This window comes from Capra hircus, chromosome 25 (assembly GCF_001704415.2).
Source record: "Capra hircus breed San Clemente chromosome 25, ASM170441v1, whole genome shotgun sequence".
In the NCBI taxonomy this organism is placed as follows: Eukaryota; Metazoa; Chordata; class Mammalia; order Artiodactyla; family Bovidae; genus Capra; species Capra hircus.
Window position 1 is genome coordinate 953,328 of NC_030832.1, and position 17,716 is coordinate 971,043.

General features: G+C 62.3%; 1 protein-coding gene across 3 annotated transcripts; it reads left to right on the forward strand.

Annotated features, from left to right (window-relative positions):
• UBE2I (ubiquitin conjugating enzyme E2 I) lies at nt 1,622-13,694 on the forward strand. 3 transcript variants are annotated; one of them, XM_018040774.1, is made up of 7 exons: nt 1,622-1,892; nt 6,605-6,680; nt 6,841-6,924; nt 7,704-7,776; nt 11,074-11,183; nt 11,271-11,350; nt 13,098-13,694. In XM_018040774.1, exons 2-7 carry the CDS (start codon nt 6,615-6,617, stop codon nt 13,159-13,161), a joined length of 477 nt encoding a protein of 158 aa, XP_017896263.1. In that variant the 5' UTR covers nt 1,622-1,892; nt 6,605-6,614; the 3' UTR covers nt 13,162-13,694. The 3 variants fall into 3 exon arrangements, with proteins under 3 accessions (XP_017896263.1, XP_017896261.1, XP_017896262.1); XM_018040772.1 differs by lacking the exon at nt 1,622-1,892 and adding an exon at nt 2,091-2,221; XM_018040773.1 differs by lacking the exon at nt 1,622-1,892 and adding an exon at nt 3,022-3,100.

The following is a 17,716-nucleotide window of genomic DNA, read 5'->3' on the forward strand; positions in this document are numbered from 1 at the left end:
ACAATCTTGACGTTTGATTCATTTATTTTTTCCTTTTTAGCTGCCTCTGCTTTTGGTGTCACATCCAAGAAATGATTGCCAAATCCAGTGTCATGAAGATTTTTCCGTTTTCTTCTAAGGGTTTTATAGTTTGAGCTCTTCTGCTTAGGTCTTTGAGTTGGTTCTGTATGTGGTGTGAGGTAGGGGTGGATTTTCTTCCTTTTTAACTCAGCCCCTGGAGCAGCAGCCCCTACACACAGACCTCCCAGGGCCTGACCCTCAACAGCCCCCTGAGGGAGCTAGCGGTGGCACCCCTACTCTAGGCAGCTGCCAATCACACCTACTACCTCTTCCCCCCACAGTGGGCCAGTCCTCCAGGATCCTCTCCCAGCAATGGCCACCACTTTTCACCAGCAAATGTTACTGGACTGGGTGACTTCCCCGTGCAGCCCTGTGCAAACCTCCCCGGTACCCTCACAAAAAAGATGGTGCTGGCACTGAGCCCATGCTCCTGGGGTTCTTAAAACTGTAGCTCAGTGGTCAAGTGCTACGTGGCAGGCCCAAGTGGGACACTTGTTAAAACACAAACTTCTACTCAGAGCCGACGAACCAAGGCTGGGGACCCAGAGAACAGATGTCTCAGATAAGCCCCTGATCCTGGCATCTGCCCCGGTGAATAGACAGGGGAGGCAGTGTCCCAGAGCAGGCCCACGCTGGGTCACTGTGGGGGGACAGGAGCCGGCAGCACCTTTGGACTTCAGAGCCTCAGAGAGACCTGGAATGCTCACCTGCTGCTCAGGGGGTCTGGGCCCTTACCCGGGACCCCAGGCACTATAACCAGGCCCTCTGGGCCACAGCTGACCCAGAGACACCCTAGGCAGTCTGCCTCCCCAGCCCAGCGGAGCTACCAGCCTCAGGAGACGCCCCCACCCCAAGGCCCCACGCCCAGCCCGGGGCCTTCTCAGGGCTAGTGACCATCCTCACTGTAACAGACGGGCTGGGAGCGCTGAACACCTGCTGAGAGCTCTGGCCCAGACGTGGGCCTTGGGACACTAGCCTTGCGGGGGCGGGGGGGTGCGGTGCGGGGCGGTCTGCCCTGGAGGCCAATAGTCTCAGTACAGTGCCAAATAGGGGGCTGCCGGGGGTGAGGGTGGGGAGGATGGAAGGAAACGGAGGAAGGAGGAGACCCAGGGCGAAGGGGTGAATGAATGCAAGCCGGGGGGCGGGGTGGGGGGGCGGTCACCTCCCGCCACTTGACCCCAAAGAGCCCACGGGCGGAGGGGCTGACCTTGGAACGCTCCCTCTTTCCCACTCTGGGCCAGGGGACGGGGGTCGGGGGCCGCTCGACGGGGAGGCGCCCAGCGTGGCCGGGAAGGACAGGCGTTCGCGCGTGGGTTCGGGGTGGACCTGAGACCCCAGCCACAGGGGCCCAGCCCTGCCCCTGCTCCTCCCCCACCCGCCCGGACCACCCGGCGCCCCTCCCCCCAGGCCAGCCCCTGGGTTAGGGAGCGTCTGCACTTCTCCTCCCGTCGGTCGGGCCCGCACTTGGTCTTGTGTACGGGGCCTGCTCATTGGGCACATTAGACGGATGCCCCGCCCAGGGCCCCGAGTTGGCCAATCGCAAGGGGTTTCACAGCATGCCTTAGGCGAGGGATTGTCACCGTGCTGCGACGCTTGGGGGATCCCTAGGCCTCAGTGGTCGTTGCTCCTCCGCCCCGGGCCCTAGCCTCGAGGAGACCTCCGGGACCGCTGCCCGGGGAGGTGACCGCGGGGCATCCGGAGAGCCCGGGGAGATCTCGGCCGCCCTGCTTCCCCGCCGCTACCCGGCCGGTCCTCGCGAGGAACGGTGCCCCGCGAAGGGGAGTTTGCAGACGCTCCCTCACACCCGGGACGCGGCCCCTTTAAGGACGTAGGTGTCCATGGCGCCGCCTGACTGGAAAGCCGCCTCCGGGCCGGGCTCCCGAGCGGGGCCCGGGGCGCGGGCGCGCGGCGGCGGGACACGGGTAGCGGGCGGCGCTCGGCGGCGCGGGCGGCGCGGGGCTGGCGGTGGCGGCGGCGGGGTGCGAGGCAGGCGCGCGGCGGGCAGGCCCCGCAGGCCCCGCCCCGCCCCGCCCGCGCCGGGGTCCTCGAGCGCTCGGGCTGCGCGCGGAGCGGGCTCGGGAGGGAAGTCCCGAGACAAAGGGAGCGCAGCCGCCGCCACCGCCGCCTAGTACGCCTCGCTCGCCGGGCCGGGCCGCCCGAGGTGAGCGCCGCGGGGCGGGCGCCGGGCCGCGGGGGCCCGAAACTCCGCTGCCGGCGGGCCCGGCCGGGCAGGCGCCCTCCGCGCGCGGCCCGGCCCGTTCCCGGGGACCGGCCCGCCCCGGGCTGCTGACGCCGCGGCGGGGGCCAGCCCGCCGGGCTCCCTTCGGGCGGCCCGGCCCCCGGCCCGCCGCGGCCTCGGCCCGCGAGGTGGGGGCGTCTTCTCCTCCGGGCGCGCGCTCGGGGCGAGTCGCGTCCGGGGCGGCCGACGGCGCGCTCGGCTCGGGCCGCGCTGACAGGAGCGCCAAGCCCTCCGCTCAGGCGGAGCGTTTCCGGGGTCACGGTCTGCGCGCGAACCTGTGGCGCGTTCCAGCCTGGTAGAGGACGCGCTGCACAAAGAGTGCAAAGCCGCGCGCTGCAGGAGCGCCGGCGCATTTGGGGGTGGCGTGTGATGCCTGGAAACGAAAACAAGCCAGAGCTCTTGCGCCTCCGAGCTCCGCTCGCCGTTGCGGGGGACCCACCGAGTGTTCGCTCTTCCCTTGACGGGGAGATCTCGTCCCAAGACCGCTTTATACCAATTGCATGGCGGCTGGAACTAATAGTTTTCGCGAGTAAGAGGAAGGCGAGGGAATGATTAGCTGCGCTGATGGTAACGGCCAGCAGCTGTCCTTGAATCACAGAAGTAACTGGTTTGGTTTGTACGATTTGAAAACAAGCTCCGTTCGCAGTTTCTCCTCTGTTTGCGGAGTTGGCTTTCGTTGGTCTGCTCTTAAGCCCGTGGTCCTCTGTGTTTCTTGCTCCCAAGGAAACTCTGCCTTTGGACGGAGAACCTGCCCAGCAGCAGGGGGAGAAGGAGCCCACGTTTGTGCTGACTTGATTTTGGGTGGGTTAGGGGTGAATTCTGCATTGTGCTGCACGTGAGTCTCTCTGGGGGTTCCGGGCTTGCTTTGGAAACAGCTGGGCGTCCTGGGAGGCGTGTCAGGAAAGACCAGGGAAGTGCCCCTGGGCTGGAGGATCTCCTGAGCGCAGGTGAAGCCAGTGCCTTCCTTCTCCTGGCTAGCTTACCTTTGGGTGGGAAAGCCCACCAAGGGCCGCGAGCCTTTATCGGTTTCATACTGGGCCGACCTCTGGGCTCACAGTGCTATCGCCCATTTTACCGGTGAGAAGGTTGAAGGGGGAGAGGGAAGCCGTTGGCCCTCACCTGCAGCCAGTAAGTGGCTTCACAGAGATTGATCTGAGAAGCGTAGGTTCGAGCACAGCCCACGCTGGAGAAGGGTGGCTGCAGACTTCAAGGGTCTGCCCCAGACCCGGATCGTGTGCTCCAGGCTGTCTCTAGCAGGTCATAGATATCCGATCTTTGCCTGTTAGTGATTTTGCTGCCCTGAAGACTGCTCACACTTAACAGCTCCTTAAGTGCCTCCCTGTCAGTTGGGAAAAGCTGATTCGATTCTAAGTGGGATGCTGAAGGAGTGGTTCCGTGTTGTAATTAAAATGTAGCAAATTGGCTGCTTTCTCCTGGGGAGCGAGAGGCCAGCCTCTCTCTGGGCTGGTGCAGGTGTGCGCCTGTGACTCCGCCCTGGCTGCAGCATCTATCTTTCTGGTGCCCAGTTTGGTTCTCACCCCCAAGGACGGGGTTGCAGCAGCTCTTGTGGGACACCCCTCCCATTACTTTCTGCACCTGAGACAATCACAGCTGGCGCCCCAACAGGGTCTGCTGAGGCGGCTTTGTTCCTTGTCAGTAGAAGAGGTGGCCTGTGGCGGGGTCCTGGCATGCGGTCAGCAGGCATGCGGCACTGAGGATCACCCCGCCGGCCTTTTCTACATCCTGGCCTAGTCATGCCGCTCCAGAGCCCTCGAGTGCCAGCTTGCCCATTCCAGAACCCCATGTGCTGCCCAGGCTCCAGGAACCAGTCTTGAAGCCTTGCTGAGCGCAGACTCAGCAGGAACTTCGCAGTGCACGGAGAGCCAGGCTGCTTGTCTCTGCCGCTGAGCTCCCATGTGGGACAGTTTAGAGGTGGTCCTGGCCCGTGAGGGGCTCGTGTAGGATTTCCGCACATCCCTAAGCCCCCACCGGGGGAGGGAGAGGCGTTCCCATCTGCCCTGGTGATGAGGCAGGGGCAAGTTCTGTTTAGAAGGGTCATGTGAAGTGAAGGGTTTTCAGGCTTCAGGATTACTGCCCTCATGTCTAATCAGAGAGGACCTTAAAGAGGACCAGTGTTCCCATGGACTTGAAAGGTGCCCGGCGCTCCCCTCTGCTCTGCCGGCTCCCCGCCTGAGGGAAGTGACCCCAGCATCTCCCACTCTGTCCTGTTTGTGGATAGCCTGGTGCTGCAGGCAGTGCCCAAGTGGCCAGCAACCACCAATAGGACCCAGGGGCACCAGCACGCCCACGTCAGCCTTCGGGCAGCCGCACTTGTGGTCTTCAACTTATATCACATGAATGAATGAAAATACCAGATGGGTGTGCACGTGTAGGGAAGGAGACCCCAGACAGGGTCCTGTCCATCAGGTCCACAGATGAGGAGGAGGTGAGCGGGCCAGGACTGGAGGGTCGGGGGTGGCAAAGAGAAATTCTCTTTGGGGTGCAGGCCTTCTTGCTTGGGACTTGATCTTGAGGTTGGGCAGGGTTAGAGCCTTTGAAGAGTGTCCTCAGTGGTCAGAGCTGGGCAGCAGCTCCTGTCACCAGGCCTCCTGCGTAGGAGCTAGAGTTTCACGCTCACTTTTCCTTGTGTTGACACAAGTCTCCGTGTTTCTTGACAACTCACGGCACCCAGTTGTCTGGTGTTGTCAGTAAGTCACCCCACTTCCTGGACCCTGGGCTCCTGGGTGAGGCTGGAGTCTGTGGTGGCAATCCCAACCCCGCCTCCCATATGCTTACTTATTGGGGAGTGGTCCAAGAGCCAGACCCCTACAGAGTTCTGGCTCTTTGAGGCCACTGGGCCTGGGAACAAGCAGCCAGAGAAGCAGCCGCCCAGGGCCTGGCTCTGCTGTTGACCTGCTGACCTGACCCCGCTCCCCTGCACAGATGTGGGCACACCAGAGTGGCCACCAGCAGCCAGTGCTGGGACAAGGTCGCCATTTGGCTTGCTGGAGAAGTTGGGGGTCAGCCTGAGCCAAGTGATGGTGGGCCAGGGGCCTCGGTGAAAAGCGGCCCTTCTACCCCTTGGTTTGACTTGAGGCTTCGCCCCCAGTGGGCAGGTTACCTTCTGGGTCTTTCCTTCTCATCTCTGACCTGGGCTTGGTCCCCTGCTTTGGGGCAGGGCCAGCACCACTGGGAGGTATGGGCGGTTTCTTGTTCTGTCTTTGGCGGAAGTTTGTTTTGTGGCTGTGGAAGGCACGGCTTGTTGTCCTAGGAGCCTCCAGTTGCTGGGCCTCTCCCCTGCCAGAGGCGCGAGGTAGGGTGAGCTGGCCACCCCAGCAGATGTGCCCGGCTCGGAGACCATCCCCTCAGTATGGTTAAAGTCGTGCTTGTGGAGGTACTTGATTCGGAGTACTCTCTGATGTTCCCATGGACTTGAAGACCAGCGAACACACTTAGGGTCAGATTCCCCAGAAGGTTCTGTGGCCTCTGGGGCCGGGTTCCTGTGGGCGGAAGGGCGGCGAGGGCAGTGGGGTTCTGACCTGGGCCTGTGCCTGGTCTGGTCGGCGCACGGGGTCAGCCGCCCTGGGACGTGACCCAACAGCATCAGGCGATGGATCTGTGTGCCGATGGCCCAGCCTTGAGGGTCTGGGTTCCAGAGGTGGGGGTGAGGAGGGCATTCAGAAGTGACTGGGGGCCCAAGCAGCCTGGCTACAGGGCCCACTGTACCTGTTGCTGACTTCCCCAAAGTCCAGGGGACAGGCGGCGTGGTGGCGGGTCCTTGGGTGGGGTGTCAGATGAGGAAGTGGCAGGGCCGTGGACGGCCTGGTGGTGGAGTTTGCTGGAGGCTGGGCTTGTGTGGCCCCTGCCCCTTGTGTGATTGAGCTGCTCTCTGCCCAGGGCTGCCTTCCAGAATACAGGCTCCCCTCCTGGCTGGGCCCGAGCATGGATTCTGGCAGCACCCTCACATCCCTGTGCCCAGTGACCGCCCCCCAGGTCTCAGACCGGCCCCCTGGATGTCCCTGTCTTGCTCCTGCCTCTCCTAGTGATATCACGGTCCCTGTCACTCCAGCCAGAGTTGCAGGACAAAGAGGGCAGGGCTGCTACTGGGCGCGGGGGGGCGCCCCAGGAGGCACGACCCCCATGCAGACCCCAGGCGGAAGCATGCCCAGAGAGCCTGTGAGGAGGCCGGGGGCCTTCATTTGCTTGCTCCTCAGAATCAAGTCTCAGGCTGGGCCAGGCGTGGGGTGAGGGGCGGAGGGCACGCAGATACCTTTGCTCATCACACGTTCTGCCCGGCTCTTCCAGGGACGCGAACATGTCGGGGATCGCCCTCAGCAGACTCGCCCAGGAGAGGAAAGCTTGGAGAAAAGACCACCCGTTTGTAAGGAAAGCTTTATTTCTGCATGCAGCAGGGTGACGGCGTCCCCTGACCGGAATGCCTGCTCCCTGCGGGTCCTCGCTTGGCCTGGGCTGCGCTAGAGGGCTGGTCCCGGGGCGGGCCCGGTGCCCGGTGCCAATGCGCTCATGCTCTTCCCTCGCAGGGTTTCGTGGCCGTCCCAACAAAGAACCCTGATGGCACGATGAACCTCATGAATTGGGAGTGCGCCATTCCTGGGAAGAAGGGGGTAAGAGGGGCCGCCCCTTCAGAAGGACCCAGGCAGGCCCTGGTCCCGTCCCCTGGCCAGGGGACAAGGTTAGGGTGACACGTGCCCCTTGGGCAGTCTTACTTCAGAGAGGAGCTGGGCTGCAGCAGGTGGGGAGTGCACCGTGGGGCCCTGTGTCTGGGAGCAGGGGAGCCCTGGAGGGGTGGAGGGGGACGGACATGCTGAGGCTGAAGCGGTGCTCCCAGGGCCGAGGTGGAGGGGCTTTGAGCCTCGGACCCTGGCAGATCCTTAGATGCAGAGGCAACCTCTGTCGGCCTGGTGTCCTTCACTTGGCGCCACAGCGCCGCTGGGTACGCTGGAACTGGCACGTTGGAAGCTTTTGTGGGCTTCGGGGGCGGAAGGAAGGAGACCACTGAGGTGCCCAGGCGGTGACAGGGCTTCGTCCCTGCACCCCTCCCTGTGGTTGGCACGAAGGTGCAGCAGGAGTGGCGGTGGGGGGATGCGCTGTGGAGCCGGGAGGCTGCCTGGGCCTGTGGGGTGGTCTGGGGGTGGCTTCACAGAGTGTCCCTCCCAGGGAGCCCCCTCAGTGAGTCTTCACCACACCTGCTGGTGTGGGTCCAGGGCCAGGTACTTCCCCAGGGAAGGCCCTTTCCGTCTCCCCTTGGGGCCATAGAGGCCCCAGGAGTCCCGGGGAGCTGCCTCGGGGCCCTCCTCCTGGGGGTGCTCCGGAGCCCCTGGCTCCCTTGCCCCTCTGGGGCCTGGCCACCAGCACTCCTGATCACAGTTTCATTGCCCAACAGACCCCATGGGAAGGAGGCTTGTTTAAACTACGGATGCTGTTCAAAGACGATTACCCATCCTCACCGCCAAAATGTAAGTAGGACGAGGTCCTCAGGAGTCAGCTGCTCCCGCCGTGTTCAGCGGGCGGTCCAGGTCCCCCTGGAGAGCCTGGGCCCGGGGAGCCACGCTTGTGTTCCCATCTGCTCCTGGCGGCTCCGCTAGAGCCTCTGCTCCCTGAGGTGGGCGGTGGGTGTGAGTCTGTTTCCACCCCAGTGGCGGGAGTGCATGTAACAGGCTCAGATCTCAGAACCAGACTCTCATCCCTGGGGTCCCTGGACCCTTGGTGCCCTGCAGGGACTAGCTGCCACCATCTTCCAGCCCTGGAGGGAGGCAGGTGTGCGGAAGGGCCGCGGTCTGGAGCCTCCACTGCTTCGGGTTTTGTCGCCTGTTGGGATTTAATACCTGGTGGTGCTGTGTATCGACCCTGTGTGGGTGGCGCATTGGCGCCTCCAGAGAAGGCGCGGGAGCAGCAGGCCCGGCTGTGTCTAAGGTGGTGCTGAGGCAGACCTCCACAAGCAGGTCCGCAGAGCTCCGGCAGGGCCAGGCCCCTCCTCTTGGCAGCGGGAAACCAGCAAACGCTGTGGCTGGTGCGTTGAGCGCATTGGCTCATGCCCAGCGGGCCGGGCAAGACTGTGTCGGCATTCAGTCTGGTGCTTGGTGATTCAGGAGTGTTGTCTGTTACAAAGGCAGGGCTGGGAGAATTTCTGAAGACAGTCAGCCCCTTGGCAGGAGACTGACTTCATTTGGGTTGTTCTTTGCTGTTTCAATTTTTTTGCCACATAGTTACTACCTTAAAGAACATCTTTAAGAAAAGAGATAAATTGTAGCAGCTTTCTTCATTTGTCCCACCCTGTGTTGGAATTCCAAGCTGATCCAGCCAGACCGGAAGAGGAAACCCCCGTGGAATTGGAGGACAAGCCTACAGCCAGTATTCCAAGTCTAAGGCTGCTGAATGAAAGAGCAGTTCACAAAAGTCTATTTTCCTGTGATTACCAGAGATGGCATCTTCTAAAGTATACTACACGCATCAGATACCACTGGGTAAATCCAACAGATGTAAGGCCTCACTGCTGGAAAAAAACATAGGAAATAATTTTAAAGGGAATTCCCTGGCGGTCCAGCGGTTAGGACTCCACGCTTTCACCACTGCAGGCAGGGGTTCAGTCCCTGGTTGGCGGACTAAGATCCCACAAGCCCTGCAGTGTGGCCAAAAAAAGATGCCTCGGCAAGGACCCGGGCCGCCTCAAGCCCTGGCAGGACGAGCGCGTGTGCGGCCCGGGGGCGCGGGGGCTGCGCCTGCCCTCGGCTCTGCTCACGGGTCCAGTGTGATCAGGCAGACTTCTGTCGGCTGCCACCTAGGCTGAAACGCAGGGGAGGCAAGTGCTGAGAATAGCCCCGGCCTTGGCACTCTGGCTGGGGCCTGGGGGTCCTGAGATCCAGGCCGGGGCTCGTCAGGTGGGAGCCCACCCTGACAGGGGCGCAGGCCTGCGGAGCAGAGGCCAGCCGAGTATGATTGGTTGGGGTTGGGGGGCGGGTGGGAGAAGAGGGACGGGCACTCCCGGGGATCCTGGCGCCCAAAGGAAGAAGAGCTGCTGGGGAGACAGCCTCCCTCGTGTTGGTGGACGAGAGCCCTTAACTGGAAATACCAGGGGGAAAGCGATGAGCTGGGCGGCCCTGGAGTCAGGATTGTGCCCTCCCCCGGGGCAGTGCGCGTGAAGAGGAGGGATGGATGTGTCTGTCGTCGGTTCTTTCCTCACATTCGCCAGAGCCCCTGCACGCTGGTGAGGAGAAGCAAGCAGCCGTCAGCTCGGATAGCCCTTCTTGGAAGAGGCTCTCCAGCTGGCCGGTGGCCCGGGAGGGCACCCAGCTCCTCATGGACACTGCAGGGGGCAGCCCAGCGGCCCTGAGTGCTCCCTGGAGAGCGCTCGGCAGGCCTCCTGAGGCTGCACGTGACGCCTGTCCCTGGACTGGTGCTCCCTGAGGAGCCCAGCAGAAGGCCAGAGAGACCTGGGGCAGCCCTTGAGTCTGCACAGTGGGCAGAGGTCAGTCTGTGCAGAGGGAAGGAGGGCCCACACGTGCCGGAGACGGGAGGCACTGACCGTGTTCAGTTGGGGTCAGCCATGCCCGTGAGGTGGGGTAAGGTCACAGCGGGGCTTGGGGTCCTGGTGCTAGGCCAGCGTCTTTGCACGAGAAGCAAGATCGCTGCCTCAGGTTCAGTTAAAGATGGGAAGCAACATCTACCAAAAAGTACGACTAAAGGAGCAAAGAGACAGACTCGAAGTGGGGGACAAATACCTGACAGTGGGCCTGTGTCCTGCGTGTTTGTGTACAAAGAGCGTCTGCAAGCCAGCAAGAACGACGTGCCAGAGATCAAGAAAGAGCTTCCCAGAGGAGCAGCCCTGACCAGGCATGGCGGGCTGCACGTCAGCACCATAGCTGGCGGGCACCACCGGGCTGGCACGGTTGGAAAGCCTGGGAGCCTGAAGACCCACTGGCAGCATGTGAATTGATGCAGCCGCCGTGCGAACCAGCAGCATCTGCTCGAGTGGCAGTTTCACGCTGAGGAGGCCTTGTGGCTCCATTCATAGTGGCTGAGCTGTGCCCTGGGGTTCGTAGGCCAGCGCCCAGGCCTGCCAGCGAGGCCTGCGTGGTAGTGGGGTGGGCTGAGCCCCATGCGGGGGCAGGTTTCCCAGAGCTGTTGGACAAGTGGGTGTGCTCACCTTTGGTAATTCATCAACCACGCTGCTGCGCTTGCTGCCCTCTTCTGGGTGTGACGTGTTTAGACAGAGGGGAAAGTGTCCAGGTGAGAAAAACTGGCCAAAGCAGCAGGTGAGTGAACGGTCCGTGGTGGGGCTCAGGGTGGCAGGCTTTTCCAATTTTGTATGTGTATGTTTTTCCTTAAAGAACGCGAACTATGTTCTTTGTTCTTGAAGAAAGAGCCTGTGGTCCTAAAAGCCTCTGGTTTTGAAGCAGGATGAATTTGAAAATGGCCGCTGGTGGGGAAGGGCCCCTGCGTTTCTGCCCGGTGCCCCCCAGGCCCCTCGTCTCCCGCTGCAGGGACTCCTTGCCTTCTTCCTGAGCCAGGCCACTGGGAGGCCGTGGGGCAGGGGTCCCACCCAGGGCATGGTGCTCTGATGCCACCCCACCCCACCCTCTCACAGCAGGGCCTGCCTTCTGGGCCTGTCCGGTGGCCTGCTCGCTTCCCCCGCCGCCTCCCTGGGGCCGGTTAGTTTTTCCCGCCTGGTGTGGGGGAGGGGCGCCAGGGCAGCGGTGGGCCCTGTGCAGGGGACAGCTGCCTCCAGAAACGTCTCCTCCCTCCCTGTGCTCCAGGCAAGTTTGAACCGCCGCTGTTCCACCCAAACGTGTACCCCTCGGGCACGGTGTGCCTGTCCATCCTGGAGGAGGACAAGGACTGGCGGCCAGCCATCACCATCAAGCAGGTACGTGCCCACCCCCACCCCCCCCAGTGGGCCCAGCCCACGGCCAGAGAGCCTGCCCTTCCCACCGCTGTGTTTTCTCTCGTGCAGATCTTATTAGGAATACAGGAACTTCTAAACGAACCAAATATCCAAGACCCAGCTCAAGCAGAGGCCTACACGATCTACTGGTCAGTAGTGACCCACTCACTCTCTGCGCCCTCTCGTTGGCCTCCCTGAAGGCCAGTCTAGGCCACCCCTGGTGGGCGGGGGAGCGGGTGATGGGGTGTCAGGAGGCGGCACTCGGGGGCTGACCACTTTGTCTGAGCCCTGATCCAGCTCAATGGGAACGTTCCTCTGGGTGTGGGCCCTGGAGGAGGGGTGACCGGTGGCCCACTCAACCAGGGACCCCAGCCTCCCGCCTTGGTCTTGCTGCCGCCCCTGGTCTCCCAGCCCCTCTTCCCTGTCCCGCTGGGGCTTGGTGCTTCTCCACGGGGCGGGGCAGCAGTAGGGTACGAAGTCAGGCATCTGCTTCATGCCCAGCCCTTTGCTGCGTGTCCCTCGGGGCCTAAGGGTTGGCGCTAAGGGAGGAGGCTGGGGTGATGGAGTTGGGAAGCAGCCGTTAACACCTGGCGCTCTTGTCCTTCCCAGGCTGGGGGCTCTGACACCCTGGCCCCACCCTTCCCTGAGGGGGCTGGGGAACGGAGCCCTGGTGCCGTGATGGCCTGGCACCCAGGGCCTGTCCTTCCTGGAGAGCATGGGGAGGGGGCGAAGCCGAGGCTGGGGCTGTCCTCAGGCCCCGCTGAGCGGCCAGCACCCCAGCTGCCCGAGTCCCCCAAGAGAAGCACCAAGTTACTTCCCCAGAATGGCTCACATCCCCAGGCTGGGCCCAGTACTGGCCAAGGGCAGCACGGTGCCCACCAGCAGGGCAGAGGTCCAGTCCCTGAGCCCCGGCCTGCTCGCCTCCAGCCTTCAGTCCCCCTGCCTCCTTTGGCCCCTGTTGGGAGCATCACTCATGGTTATAGCGAGCACGTTCTCACTGCCGGGTTGGGTGTACAGTGACTTCTGCCTGACCCCGAGTTGGCTGCTGGGTGCTGAGTTCTGCACCCTTAGTAGGTAGGGCCAGTGGGTACGCACCGCAGCTGATCCCTGCAACAGGAGCGTGGCCCATTAAGTCAGGGAGTCTCCTGTACCCGTGAGCTTGGGGAACAGTGCCTCAGGCCGGTTTTCCTGGGTTTCCGTGTTGGTGGTGGTGTGCGGCCGGGTGCTGTGGGGACACCACTCCGCGGCGTCCACGCTGAGGCCTCCCCAGTGGCGTGGCCGGTGCTGGCCCGCGTGCCTGCGTCCCCTGGGGCGCCCTCAGTCTGCTGCAGGCTCTGGTCGCTCTGCCTGGCTCTCGGCTCGAGCTGTCCCGCTGCAGGTGCTGCGGTCGTTCCGTAGGGACAGTGCAGGCAGGGGCTCAGCGGGGCAGCTTTTGCCTCCCCACGCCTGGCTGGAGGTGACCACTGGGCCTCAGGCTGGGGTCGGCTCGCTGAGGGGTCACGCTTGTTGAGAGCACAGCTTGAGGGAGGGGCCCTGGCTTCCTTTCTTTCACACACCTGTGTGCGCATCCCTGACGAGCCTCGATTGTGAGTGTCGTCTCCCCCGTGGGGCACAGCGCCCGTTTCATCAGTGGTGGTTCTCACCCTGGAGCCTCCCGCCGTAAGCTTCCCACATGCAGCGCTGAGAGCCAGGGGCAGACCCCCAGGGCTTGTCTGGTTTTGAGGCAGGTGTGCGGATGCTTTGTCTCCTCCACTGACCAGGGTGGTGGAGGCTGCCTCAGAGACAGAGGAGCTGCTGCTCCCTGCTGACTGGTGAGCCCACAGGCTGCCGCAGGCTCCCGGAGCAGCTTGGGCGGCAGCTGCACCTTCTAACATGTCTCTCTTTTGACCTCCTCAGCCAAAACAGAGTGGAATATGAGAAAAGGGTTCGAGCACAAGCCAAGAAGTTTGCTCCCTCATAAGCAGCGACCTGTGGCATCATAAAAGGAAGGGATTGGTTTGGCAAGAACTTGTTTACAACATTTTTGCAAATCTAACGTTGCTCTACAATTACTGGTCACCTGGGGAGGGTGGGCGGGCGCCATTTTCCATTTCCGCCACTGGTACAGTCTCGACTCGCTGAATCGCCCAGTTTTTCATACAGGGTCTCTTCCTTCAGTCTTTTGTATTTTTGATTGTTATGTAAAACTTGCTTTTATTTTAATATTGATGTCAGTATTTCAACTGCTGTAAAATTATAAACTTTTATACTTGGATGAGTCCCGAGGAGCGCGTTCCCTTCGCTCGCGGACGCAGGCATGCTCCACGCCGCCCAGAGCTGCACTTAGCCTCCCGCTGGCCGCCCGACACCAGAAAGCAGAGCCGCCCGCCCCCAGCGCCCCAGCGCCCCAGCCAGCCAGCCAGCCAGCGTCGCGTTTCCGCATCACTTCCTTTGTGTTTATATGGCGTTTGTCTGTGTTGCTGTTTAGAGTAAATAAACTGTTTATATAAAGGTGTTCGTTGCATTATCATCATTAACAGTGAGGAGGTGGCCTCCGTGTGCCCCCAGCCCGTCCTCTGTTCACAGTGCTGGGCATTCTCTCCCTGCCACGTCAGGCTCGGGGCTGCGGGCGCCGGAGGGTCAGGTCTGGTCAGGCTGGAACTGGCATCCAGACGCTTGTCAAGCTTGCAGGCCCAGGCGTCAGGAGCAGGAGACGCTGACCCAGGCCGGGCAGGCGGGAGGACCATGGTCCAGGCGGCTCCCCCCCCAGTGCCAACGTGTGGCTGAAGGCTGCCGGGCCGGACGATGGGGCCCAGACTGCAGTGAGGCCTGCGCGGTGAGCGGAGCCCCACACCCCCGCCCCTGCCCCGCAAGCGCAGCCGCCGCCCCACAGGCCCCTCCCTGCTGCGGAAGCGTCTGCACCTGAGGCCGCTCCTCTGGAGGCTCCGGGATGCTGTCAGAAGCGTGTCCGCCCACTCGGGTCCCGAAGATGGAGATGGGACAAGGCAGGCGAGCTTGGGCCCGGTCCTGGACCCGAGAACCACAGAGGCAGGACCTGGCCCCCAGGTCCCGCCGAGGCCTGGGTCGGGCTGCCCTCCCACCCTGCGGACCCTCACCCTCACTGGCAGACTGGTGCCTGTGGCTCCACCCACAGGCTGGGAGCAGGTGACGGATGCTCCAGGAGCCCGAGGAGGACTGATCACCTCGACCTGTCCCACCGCCCAGTGACAGGATTGTGCTGGAAGCTGGGGGCCGTGGCTCCAAGGCCCGAGTGGCACGACCTCTCGCTGGGCTGGACTCGCATGAGCTGCTGACACCCATACGTAGGCACAGAGGGCCTTTGGGGGTCCACGGGCTGTGTATCTGTAACTTCTCACAGAACGTCTTATTTTGTAATGACTGAACTATTCTTCGTAATAGTTACCCGTGTATATGGTTAATACATACGGAAATTCAATCTATTTTCTACTTAAAGCATTCTAAGGTAATCAGTGTTTCTAGCAAATCGTCGTGACTTTGGCTAATGAAATGTACTTTTGTGCCACAGTCCTTGGCTTAACAAAGATGTGAATCTTGTAACAAGAACTATGAAATGTGACCACCCTGTCTCTACTGTAAGGGAAGAGCGTGTGTCCCCAGCATGAGGCGCCTCATAATGTGTAAGGAACTGTGGGCTGTATCTAAAATCCTCTGATTAAAATGTTTCTGATAACTGCTGCCTGCTTGAGTCCTTTTCTCCCGCCCTGCCCCCAAGGAGCCCGGCTGGCGGGCCCCTCCTCCCTCGGCCTCCAGCGTCAGAGGTGCAGCGACCTGCAGGTGTCAGGGGGTGACATTCCCTAGAGCCAAGGTCGAGTGTGTATCTCGAGGTCAGAGCGCCAGCAGCCCAGGCGGCCCGTGTCCAGTGCTGACCCCTGGCCCTGTCCCCCGAGTCTCCCCTGCTGGAGCAGGTACGCCCCACGTGGGGCTGTTCCCACCACCAGGGTGGCCCTCCCCAGGGAGCCGGGACGCCATCCCAGGGTGCTAAGGTGCGCGTGAGTCCTCAGCGTGTCCAGGACAGGCTCAGGGCAGCCTGTTACACAGGTGCCGAGCAAGGAACGCACGTCGGGGCTTGAGAACTCGACCACAGCACAGGCTGGACACCGCTACCCCAGGAACCCCTGTGCGTGGAGCCCCTGTGGCTTCTGGCTGGGCTCTCGGTTCTTGGGGCCCCCTGACCTCCCTGGACTCTCCTTGCCGAGCCAGCACCGCGCCCTTGTGCCTGACCCAGCGGCCCGAGGCCTTCCCACCATGCACCAGGCCCTGCCTCCCGCTTGGGGTTGCCATGACGACGAGTTGCCAGGTTGGAGGGCCTGAACACTGACTTGGGCTGGCTCGAACCGGTCTCAGCCAGCTCCAGCAGGGAGAGGCCCAAGGAGTGCTGGTCCAGGTCTGTCCCCAGGTGACACTGGCGCTGAGTCTGGGGGTGTCCTGCCCCAGCGAATCAGGAGGCTCATCTGGAGGCCTCCAGACGACCGTGGTCCCGTCTGCGGAGGCTGTGGGCCAGGCAGGGAGGCGGGAGCACTGGGCCTCCTCCACCCCAAGTTCTCAGACACATGGGCTTTGCCACCTGGCCCGAAATCTCAGGCATCAGTTGGGAAAGTGGGTGGTTCAGATGGTAAAGAATCTGCCTGCAATGTGGGAGACCCAGGTTCAATCCCTTGGTCGGGAAGATCCCCTGGAGAAGGGAATGGCTGCCCACTCCAGTGTTCTTGCCTGGAGAATTCTGGAACAGAGGAGCCTGGCGGGCTACAGTCCATGAGGTCGCAAAGAGTTGGACACGACTGACTGACAAACACACTTAGAAAGTAATAAGGGAGCAGCAAAAAATAGTCGAAGTGCCCAGGCCTGGGTCCTTCCTCCCTGGGCCTCTTACAGGTGACCCGTCCCAAGGTGGTCTTTCTCACCTGAGGGAAGAACCGGGGCCCCCAGAGCCAGTACGAGTGCCTCCACCTCCCGCGTGCAGAGGGGTGTGTTCAGAGGAGCAGGCACCCAGCCCACTCCCAGCCTGCAGCCCATCGGCCCAGCCTCACGGACACCCGCACGTCCTGACTAGGGGGCTGTTCTGTGCCCCCTGCAGCCCCATGGAAACCTCGGGCCTAAGGCCCCACCTGCACAGGTGGAGGACCCCCTCTCCCCACACATACACACGATGGGCTTCTGCTAAGTGCCCCAGGCCAGGTGCCACACCTGGGCCGGACCCTCACCTACCTGGAGCCTCCTCCTCTGCTGGCAGAACCAGCACCCAGGCCAGATTCCTGCAGTCCCTCGGGGTCCTCCAGCCCCGGGCAGGCAGGGACCCTGGCTGAACCCCTTGGCCATATGCCCAGAAGTTCCCTGGGGTCCACCTCCCTCCCCACTTTGCCTGCCACAGTCCTTCCACTGGCGCGGGGGTCAGAGTCGTAGGAGCTGTGCCTGCAATTCAGGGACTGACCCCAGAGGGCGGGATTCATGCCTTATTAAACCTATGGCAGGGGACTTCCTGTGGCCAAGACTCCCAGCTCTCCTTGCAGGGAGCCTGGATTTGATCCCTGGTCAGGAAACTAGATATCCCACTTGCTACAACTGAGAGTTTGCATGCCGCACTTAAAGATTCCACATGGCGCAAGGAAGATGGAAGATCTCGCATGTGCCAACTAAGACCTGGTGCAGCCAAATCAATACCTTTTTATAATGATGGTGGTGCCCTGGCCTCACAGGACCACCCTCACCTCTGCGGCCCCCTGTCCCTGCCCATCAGCAGCCATCAGAGTGGCGACCCAGAGCCTGGTGCTTTTCTCCTGGCCCTAAGGAGGGAAAGCCCCTCCTGCTGCCTGCCAGACCCTGTCCAGCCCAAGCCCTGAGGGTAAACCCACTTCTCCAGGGGCCTCACCAAGCCCTGACCCCCTCAGGCAGGGTGTCTTGCGCCCTGATGCCCCTGCATGCCCCGAGCTGCCCTCTCACTGTGCCTCGAGCTCAGAGTACTGTTGGGGGTCTGGGGCCAGGTAGATCCTTCAGCCTGAGGTCTGGGGTACAGGCTGGGGCCAGGGGCCCCCTCCCTGCCCTCTGCCTGCTGTGGGGTCACAGGAGGACGAGCTTACACTTCCAACCTGCTGAGGCCAAAGCAGTCCCCAAAGGAAAGAGCCCCTCCCGAGGCCCCTGGAGGGCCCCCGGTGACGCCCCCCACTTCCTCTCCCCTGGAATGGAGGAGCTGCCGCTAACTCAACCAGTACTTGCTCCTCCTCTCTAGGACGGCCCCCGGCCCCTGCTGAGGGCTGGGCTCCTCTGCTGCTATTTCTGTTTGACAAATGAGGAAAGCAAAGGCCCAAGGTGCCGGAGGAGGGCAGCAGGGCGGACTATGACCCAGGAGGGCCTGACTTCAGCCTCAGGACAAGTTGGGAGACACTGAAGGGGCTGGTGCCAATGGGACCATCACTCCGTCCCCAGGAAATGTCAGTGGAGGGAAGGGTCTAAGGGTTATGCCTTCCTGGGGAAACTGAGGCCCTGAGTTGGGCTTGGTA